Here is a 10,475-nt window from a genome sequence, read left to right on the forward strand (position 1 = left end):
GAATCCTAGCTCTGCACAAACTAGCTGTGCATCCTTGGGCAAGCCATTAAACTCTTTAAGCCTCAGTTCCCTCATCTGCAAAATGGAGAGAACAACTACTTCATAAAGGAGTGTAATTGATAATCTACAGAAAGCACCACCATCAAGCAAATAATAGTAGTATTACTTCCCTTTTCTCTGTCCTTTTCCTTTGAACTTCCATTGCATAAATCTAATAAATCCAATTAAATCAGAAGGGGTACCTAGTATAAAGCCTTCTTACCCATTCTGCTTCAGAGAAAATCTGGGATTGGAAAGTTTGTGACATAATTAAGACTAGTCACAGTGTTCCACCTACAAAGAATATCTTCACTGAATTTAAACTAGGGTCAAATTTCTTCTTAGCAAAGGTTCCAAGGCCCTGTTTATGTTCATGGTGCTCTCACTGAAGCAGGATAGCTGGAAAGACTTCCTCAATATTGGATGACCTTTTATATAACAGAGAATCAAATCTGCTTACTGGATAGAATGAAAGAAACTTATAAGGTTTTACTGCAAAAAAATAGGGTTGATTTTGTGAGTCATATAAGAAAGCCAATCTCATTACCTTACAGTCACACCTTATGTTGTCTGGGTAGAAGAGTGCTTTACAAGCAAGGTAAAGGAGGCATATACCACCACTCCAATAGCAAAGGCAAAGGAGGAAAGACACTGCCTCAGTTGTCTCAGTTTTAGGGAGACTATTTTAAAGTAAAAGATAATCATCATTAGAACTAAAACTAAACTATCTCAAAAACTGCTGAGGAAAGAAAAGAGCAAGAGAACATTATAGAAATCATTTTTAAAAGATGACAGCATTAAGACCCAACAGATATGAGATAAAAATAAGTGTCAATGGAATAAACTCAACTATTTAAAACAAAACAGCCAATCAAACAAAAAAGCAGGAGGAAACTATACTAATATCAAGGTTGTATTCAAGGTAAGAATCATTTAAAAAGACAAAAAGGGAATAATGAAGATACAGCTCTCATTAGTTTTTATGTATCTAATAACATGGCCTCAAAATATATCAAACAAAACAACGCACACACACACACACACACACATACACACACACACACAGGGGAAACAAAAACTGCAGAAAACAAAAAGAAAAACGGGGACTTCCCTGGTGGTCCAGTGGGTAAGACTCCACGCTTCCAACACAGGAGGCCTGGGTTCGATCCGTGGTCGGGGAACTAGATCCTGCATGCCGCAACTAAGAGTCTGCATGCCACAACTAAGAAGTCCACATGCCACAACTAAAGATCCCATGTGCCGCAACGAAGACCCAGCATAGCCAAAATAAATAAATAAATAATAAAAAGAAAAATGGAAATGGAAAAAACAATGGTAATGGGAGATCATGAAAACTAAAAGTAAAAAAGTGATTAGAAGAGCTGAATAATATATAATTAATAAGGTTGTTCTATAACATCTAGAAAACTACACCCTGAAGAACACTTTTTAAAGCACACATAGAACAGTCACAAAAACTGGCCTTGTACTAAGGCACACGCATATGAAAAGTCAATAGATCCTCAAAAGTAGAAGTAGTACAGACATATTCTCCAGCCAGAAAGCAATAAAACAGTGAGCAAATAACAAAAGTAGAACAAAACAAATAGAAAAAAAAAAACACCCTTGGAAAATCTAAAACTCTGAAAGGACTCTTTAGGAGGTTAGGAGGCAAAAATAAATTCATGGTCTTGGAGGGAGGTGGGTGAAGAGGAATGGCAATATGACTATTACTGCTTTCTTCTCAAAAGTATCCAGATGAGAGAGCTCACCAGGAGACTGTCTGAGAACCCTTAAGAAATTATGGGATTCTGCTGTTTTCTAGTAAAAAATCAATCATCTCTCAGTCCTACAATCCAGCAGGGTTCCTGTGAGTTTCACTGGCAAAGGATATGGCCCCACAAACTTTGAGAGATAGTTTGTCAAGTTCCTCTTTACTCACTACTCTTGATGACTTCCTTTAATAATCTTCTCTCCTCCTAATCAAGTGTAGTTTACACTTCAAGTGAGCCTGATCCAGAGGAACTAAAAACATGTAAGCATGCTGCAGTTCTTTCCTGAAAAATGCAGATTTAAATCTACAGCAGCATTGTTCAATTGAACTTTCTGTGATGCTGGAAATGTTCTGTATCTGTGCTGTCCAATATGGCAGCCACTAGCCACTGTGGCCATTAAGCACTTGAAGTCCGTGCAGCGTGACTAAAGAACTGAAATTTTAAAATTTTATTTAATTTTAATTAATTGAGACTTAAATTACCACAGGTGGCTAAGTGGCTATCATGTTGGACAGAGCTGGTCTATAAACACCAAGGCAGGTTGTTTACGGAGGCAAGATTACAAAACAAAATAAAAAACAGGAAAAAAATTCCATCTACGGAAGAAGTGATAAAGCAGCTATAAAAAAGCAGAAACAGCTGTGGGGAGGGTAGATACTGAGAAAAGCTTCAGCTTATGGTTCCTGCTATCAGCTGATACACCTCCAGCTTCTGGGTTCTGACAATAGCATTTTCCCCAAAAGCTTCAAGAATATGTTTTGGGCGGGAGGGGCGGGGGGGGGCAGCGGGGTGGGGGAGGGAGAGTTGTACTAATAATCGGAGTAGCAGTTTGGATTGCTCAAAAAACATGTGATCCTCTTGCTTTGCTACCAGTGCTGCCAGAGCATGGTCAAAGGAAAACGGGAACGAAAGGGAAGAAACAGAAAATGAAAATGACGTGAAAAAGTGAAAAATGAATAATCAGAAAGGGAAAAACAGAGGCCCTTTCAATAGCAACAGCACCAATGACACCTGCCCAACCATAAGAAGCATGACCAAATTTTACCATTTTCATTCCTTGAGCACCAACATGCCGCGGAGTGGCTGGGCCCGTGAGCCATGGCCCAGTGAGCACCAACCATATGTCAGGCTTTCATTCAGTGAGCACCAACCATATGTCAGGCACTGTGCTAGGCACCGGGCTTATGGTGGTTAAAGAGGGAGAGTCCCCACCTCTCCGGATATTCAGAACGCAGTGGGGGAAAGGGGCACGTACATTTAAAAAGTGCTACAGAGTGAGAAGTGCTGTAATAAGAGAGATAGAAAAGGGCAGGTCAATGATGACTTCTAAAGGAGCATTATTTAAAGAACGACTAAGAGCTCTCCAGGCAAAGAAGGAGGCAATGCAGGGAATTTAGAGGAGCAAGTATCAGAATGGTGAGGAAGGAGATGTGAGAGAGTGAATGCCATGGTTTTGTAACTGGAAACTTCATACTGAATACCAGGGAAGTTTTGACTTTCTATCTTCAATGAGAAATCACTGAACATTTCTGAGCAAAATACTAGAGTAACTGCTTCTGAAAAATTAAGCTGGTAGCAATGTGGAAGCTGCTTGGAATAGGGGGACTGGGCTCAGATTGGGAGCTTAGTCAGGAGGCTACTGAGAGAATCCACAATGAGAAATAATAAAGGCTTTAGTGAATAATTTTGTTTATAGCTGCCCAGAATTCATGTCCCTTTCTTTTGGTAACAGAATAATGATCTTTCACAGGGAAATCACCCCTCTGGCACTTAATCTGGTCCATGAAGTCCCAAGAAGATATCACCCTACCCTAGGATCCAGGGTTGGGCATATAACTTAGGCCTGACTGAGCAACATATTCCATACCCTGATTACAAGAACAGGAACATAAGTCAGTCCAAAAAGAGTCAGCCCCAGAATTTTCACTTTTGCTATACCTATGGGGATTGCTTTTGTCTTCTTTTTGGTTGGATTGCTAAACTTGAAGTCGCCAAGGGTTATCCTGTAGAAAAATCTGCGACTTCCCTGGTGGCGCAGTGGTTAAGAGTCCGCCTGCCAATGCAGGGGACACGGGTTCGATCCCTGGTCCGGGAAGATCCCACATGCCGCAGAGCAACTAAGCCCATGCACCACAATTACTGAGCCTGTGCTCTAGAGCCCACGAGCCACAACTACTGAAGCCCGCGCGCCTAGAGCCCGTGGTCTGCAACAAGAGAAGCCACCGCAATGAGAAGTCTGCACGTTGCAACGAAGAGTAGCCCTCAGTCGCCGCAACTAGGGAAAGCCCGTGCGTAGCAACAAGACCCAACGCAGCCAAAACTAAATAAAATAAAATAAAATAAATAAATTTTTTAAAAAAGAAAAATCTGCCTGAGAATGAAGCCAACACATCGAGAAAAAGAGCACACAGGCAGGGACAAACTTTTATTATTTTTTTTAACATCTTTATTGGAGTATAATTGCTTTACAATGGTGTGTTAGTTTCTGCTTTATAACAAAGTGAATCAGTTATACATATACTTATATCCCCATATCTCTTTCCTCTTGCATCTCCCTCCCTCCCACCCCTCTAGGGAGTCACAAAGCACCGAGCTGATCTCTCTGTGCTATGTGGCTGCTTCCCACTAGCTATTGGTTTTACATTTGGTAGTGTATATATGTCCATGCCACTCTCTCACATTGAGGGACAAACTTTTGTTTAAGCAGCTACATTTGGCCATTCCTGAAGCAATACCACTCCCTGGATTTTTCGGTAATATAAGCCAATATATTTGGAAACGGAGGGGGAAAAAAAAAGGCTTCAAGAGAAAAATCAGAAACAGAACTCATTGTACCTGTGACTGCCTGGGTATGGGAAATGAAGGAGAGGGAAGTATCAAATTTCACTGAGGTTTCTGACTTGGTTGACTGAATGGAAAACACTATTAACTGAGATAGAGAACAGAGGAGGAAAAGTTTTGGTCAATAGAATGAGCTCAGCTTGGAGACACAAAAAAGTACCTTAATCCTTGAATTCTGACTCTATCAGACTCACTGTACCAGGAAAACTGTGGAAGTAGTCGGGTTCCAAGCTCAGAAGTAGATTGCATAGCCCAAGGCAGCTAAGGGTGACAGAGCAATGCAAGAAGAATCATTCTTTTAATTGTTTCGTAGTTTCACCAGACAAACTCCAAATAATTGGCATTTAGGAAACCCTAGGAAAAGTGAAGTATCATCCCTAAGCATTACAGCATTTTGCTAGTGGTGACTAGCTACATGGAAAACAATAGGGGAATCTATGACATTCCACTCCAAGGATGAAGTTAAAAGCTAGGCCAACACCCCAGTCCCCAGTGTGTTCAACTCGGACAGAGGAGCCACAGAAGGAGGAAGAGAGAGCAACGATACCATTGGAAACAGCAACTGGAAGAGCACCCACTAAACTTATTTTAAGAAAACTGGGGAGGAGATGGAAGTAGACATTTTTTGCATTCAGTACATATCAGGCACTCTGTGAGGAGCTTTATGCACATTATGTTATTGAATCCTCACAACTTACCAGTCAGGAAGGCATCATTCTTCCCACTCAGACAGGATAAGCCAAGTTAAGCCGTAGAGCTAGAATTCAAATGCAGATCTACCTGGATATAAAGCTTATGCACGTTTCACTACATCAGCTGCTTTCAGAAAATAACTGAGCAGTTTTATCCTTCATTATATATTTAAAAAAAATGATGCCATCTCATCAAGATGTCTTCTGAATTGGGTGTTTTACTGGCCACAGAAGGGTTAGGTTTGCAGTGACCCAGCCACAGTGCCTCAATTCTCAGGCACAAGGCATGTATTTTATTTACCATTTGACTATCTGGAACTAAGGAGGCCATCAGTGCCATGAAGTCCCATTAAATAACACATTCTGAGTTAACTAGCCACCCACAGAGAGTTGGCTATGGCAACAGTATGAGTGATTTTGTGGGGATAATCCCACTATTGAAATTAAGTTTTGACTAAAGTTCCTTGATTAAGAGGCAAGCATGGAAAGAATAACAGAAAAAGATACCTGCAAAGGAGCGGTCCTAATAGCCTTAAAATGACAGGCAAAGAATGCTATATAATTAATTACCTTATACATTTCTTCGTCCCAGTATATTAGCATAGTGAGAGGTAGTATAGTGTAGGTATTAAAAATAGAGCCAGGGCTTCCCTGGTGGCACAGTGGTTGAGAGTCCGTCCGCCTGCCGATGCAGGGGACACAGGTTTGTGCCCCGGTCCGGGAAGATCCCACATGCCGCGGAGCGGCTGGGCCCGTGATCCATGGCCGCTGAGCCTGCGCGTCCGGAGCCTGTGCTCCGCAACGAGAGAGGCCACAACGAGAGAGGCCACAACAGTGAGAGGCCCGCGTACCGCAAAAAAAAAAAAAAAAAAAAAAAAAAAAAAGTAGAGCCAGATTGCCTGGGTTTGAATCCCAGTTCCACCAAGGATTTACTGTAGGACCATGGCAAGTTATTTATCCTGTCTATGTCTCAGCTCCCTCACCTGTCAAATGGTGATAATATATTGAATAGTACCTATCTCACCCAGTTGTTATGGGGATTAAATAATACTTGTAAGGCTCTTAAGCAATGCCTGGCATGTAGTAAATAAGTGTTTGTTAAATATATTAAATAAATAAAAAACTCAGCTAGATGGGGAGGAAATTTGAATTTCCAACCCAGCCTCTCCCACATGAACTGGTAGAGGAAAATAAAAACAATCCTAAAATTTGTTTAAAATGTATATAGGACCTTTTACATGAAGCATTTCACAGACATCTGGAGGAAGAATAAGTAGCCAAATATACATAAGCAGAAACTGAAACATGGAAAAGAGAAGTAAGATGTTCAGTTTCACTGAACACATCATTCACAAGTCTCGGGCAGGAACGTCAAGGTCCTGTCGGCCCAGGTTTTGTACAGCAGGCCACAGGCTAACTGTGCACATAAAAGAGTAGTCACCCTTTAAAACAGCCAGGTCTTCACCCAGGTACAACATCTCATTAATTTTCCCCTGTTGATATTTTCTCAGAGGTAAATATTCCACCTCCAGTCTTTGGATCCCAGCTGCTCCTGAGACTCTAATTATATCTGAATATTTTTAAAAGTCAAGAAAGACTTCCTTAAATGTAAGGCCAGACACTATAAAACTCTTAGAGGAAAACATAGGCAGAACACTCTATGACATAAATCACAGGAAGATCCTTTTTGACCCACCTCCTAGAGAAATGGAAATAAAAACCAAAATAAACAAATGGGACCTAATGAAACTTAAAAGCTTTTGCACAGCAAAGGAAACCATAAACAAGACAAAAAGACAACACTCACAATGGGAGAAAATATTTGCAAACAAAGCAACTGACAAAGGATTAATCTCCAAAGTATACAAGCAGCTCATGCAGCTCAATATCAAAAAAAAACAAACAACCCAATCCAAAAATGGGCAGAAGACCTAAATAGACATTTCTCCAAAGAAGATATAGATTGCCAACAAACATATGAAAGGATGCTCAACATCACTAATCACTAGAGAAATGCAAGTCAAAACTACAATGAGGTATCACCTCACACCAGTCAGAATGGCCATCATCAAAAATCTACAAACAAAAAATGCTGGAGAGGGTGTGGAGAAAAGGGAACCCTCTCCCACTGTTGGTGGGAAAGTAAATTGATACAGCTACTATGGAGAACAGTATGGAGGTTCCTTAAAAAACTAAAAATAGAACTACCATACGATCTAGCAATCCCACTACTGGGCATATTCCCTGAGAAAACCATAATTCAAAAAAGAGTCATGTACCACAATGTTCACTGCAGCACTATTTACAATAGCCAGGACATGGAAGCAACCTTGGTGTCCATCGACAGATGAATGGATAAAGAAGATGTGGCACATATATACAATGGAATATTACTGAGCCATAAAAAGTAACGAAATTGAGTTATTTATAGTGAGGTGGATGGACCCAGAGTCTGTCATACAGAATGAAGTAAGTCAGAAAGAAAAAAACAAATACCATATGGTAACACATATATATGGAATCTAAAAAAAAAAATGGTTCTGACGAACCTAGGGGCAGGACAGGAATAAAGACACAGACGTAGAGAGTGGACTTGAGGACACGGGGAAGGGGAAGGAGAAGGGTAAGCTGGGATGAAGTGAGAGAGAGGCATGGACATATACACACTACCAAATGTAAAACAGATAGCTAGTGGGAAGCAGCCGCATAGTACACGGAGATCAGCATAGAACAGGGAGATCAGCTCCGTGCTTTGTGACCCACTAGAGGAGTGGGATAGGGAGGGTGGGAGGGAGACGCAAGAGGGAGGGGATATGGGGATATATGTATACGTATAGCTTATTCACTTTGTTATACAGCAGAAACTAACACAACAATGTAAAGCAATTATAATTCAATAAAGATGTTTAAAAAAAGACTTCCTTAACCCACATTCCTGCTCTATGATGTACATTCCAGATTCTTAAGAGGTTAAGACCAGAGTTATTAATGAAGCAACCCCTACATAGGGGTAGTACCTCTCCAGAGTCCAAGCCACCATTCGGTCAAAGTAGTTTTTAAAATCTTAAATTCTCTAATTTCTAGAAGGTATGAACTCGATAACAACAGTTTCATATAAATAAATGGGAAATTGCTTAGCTGCATCGTGGGGAAGGAGTGAAGGGTTTAAGGATGAAAAGGAAACGACAGGGAGGTCCTGTTACTCTCTGACAGCGATCCAGCTTTGACAAAGGGCACGCACGCAAATTCTAGTCCCACTAGCAAGCCCCCATCCCCATTCCACTGCCATTACAATCGCCCACTTTCATCCGCAGGCCCTCCTTCACTCCGTCCTCACACTCATTTTTCCTAAGCTTCTTTCTAGGCCACTCATGCTGCCTAACCTTTACTCCCAGAAATTCTTACTTCAACCTTCTTATATTGGCCCGAATTGCTGTCACCGCAAGTTTCGGTCGGGGCACCCACCTTGTCCCCTACTGCTATCTATTGACTCTGGCCTATGAAATCTCACTAGAGCACCTCTCAATATCCACCTCCTCTCCAACAGCCTTGGATCAGAGCTGCAACCACTTCTGCCCACCCCCCAGGCCCCCGCCCTCAACATACCCTACCCCCCTCCTTCACCCTCACTAAGCCCATTCCCTCGTCCGCCCTATCCACGCCCTGCGCGACCCTCCTTTCAGAATTTCTTCCCAAACAAGTTGCCCACAACAGTTGCCCTCATGTCTGTCGCGCCCGGCAGGTCTCCTCGTGCTCTCCGAGCCCTCTCAAGCCTCCCGGGACTTCAACGCATCAATCCGCCCGCGACTCCCCGGCCCCTTCCCAGCCCACCTGCTCTCCTCCGGCAAGCCCTCTTCGCAGCCGCCAAGCTCCATTCCCGCGCCGTCTGCCCGCATCCGGGGCTGCGACGTCGCCTCTTCTCTTGAGAGGCGTCCCCGTCGCTTCGCCCCTCAGAGCTCCCGGAGTCCTCCGGGAACCGAAGAGGCACCCACGGCCGGTGGGCTCAGAGTGATGCACTACAGCCGGGTGACAGCAAAGGCAGTGACTGCTGCCCCAGCTGCTGTTTCTAGCCACCCCCGCTTCCGGCTCCAAAAACTACAACTCCCAGCAAGCACTTCGAAGGCCCGGCCGCTACCGGCATGCACCGCCCTATCCAATCAGAGTCTGCGCTCGCAGCGACTTTCAGACCTTGGCGGCGAGCTTGCGGTAGTGCACCCGGCGGGGAGCCGGGGTCTGAAACGCCCACCAGCCCTAGTCTCCGGAGTTCGTACTGGTGTGGACCTTTACACACGCCTGTCACACTTCACCCTTGGAACCATACTCGGTCAGAGGTCTAGACTCGAAAATAACGCTGGTCTTAATCCAAGTACGATTAACCCCACTTTAGCCTACCCGGGTTTAACACCTGTTGGTGGTGTTTGGAGACCTCAAAAATTTTAATGAAGAACTCACAAACTGGGAAGAGCTTATGTCGCTTTGGGATCACAAAGGAAGGGGAGGAGGCAAAAGCTTTGGGGAAAGGTTTCCTGGAGGACTGATGTCAGAGCAGAGTCTTTTAGGATGAGTATGAGTTAGCCTGGAGAAGAAGTTAAGAGAACGGGAAGAGAGTAACACAGACATGAGGAAGCGGGTCTGGGAACAGCTTGTTCTGAGTAGTAATCAGAGATGGGAAGAGGTGAGAAACAGGCAGACCAGATCATGACGCCACTGTGAGTTTGGATTTTATCCTAAGAACAATTAGGAGCAAATCAAGGATATGCAAATCAAGAAGTGATTTGATCAAACCTGCTTAGAAGGCCACTTTTGACAATGTGGAGAGGTAATGGGGTATGTACTATGTTGGAGGGAAGGTCAAAAGAATGGATATGAGAAGAGGTTGGAAGTTCCTACAAAGGCCAAGTGTAATGCCAATGAGTGAAGTGAGCCAGTTGTAGGAGAATGGCAGAAACTCTCTGAACTGGAACCCCCATGCCTCATCCAAAAAGGAAAGTCTCATCTTAGCTATAGTTGAATGTTGCCAAATATTCTGATTTTTTAATAAAGCTGGAATCTGCATTTTTAAGTACAATTTCCAATTTTTAAAATATTGGCAACAATTTTAATGTAAACATTACACAGGCCAAAAACA

At 42.9% G+C, this 10,475-nt stretch overlaps 1 protein-coding gene across 2 annotated transcripts in view; it reads right to left on the minus strand.

The window, feature by feature from the left end:
* RUBCN (rubicon autophagy regulator) overlaps positions 1 to 9,411 on the minus strand; it is a 57,003-nt gene extending 47,592 nt beyond the window's left edge. For both annotated transcript variants that reach the window (XM_081235268.1, XM_081235269.1), the window contains exon 1: positions 9,179 to 9,411. In XM_081235268.1, coding sequence (XP_081091394.1) covers positions 9,179 to 9,243 — 65 coding nt within the window. In that variant the 5' untranslated portion in view covers positions 9,244 to 9,411. The remainder of the gene's footprint in view (positions 1 to 9,178) is intronic.
* Between the last annotated feature and the right edge of the window lie 1,064 nt (positions 9,412 to 10,475).

Source organism: Mesoplodon bidens (assembly GCF_964165515.1).
Source record: "Mesoplodon bidens genome assembly, chromosome: 5".
Lineage (NCBI taxonomy): Eukaryota > Metazoa > Chordata > Mammalia > Artiodactyla > Ziphiidae > Mesoplodon > Mesoplodon bidens.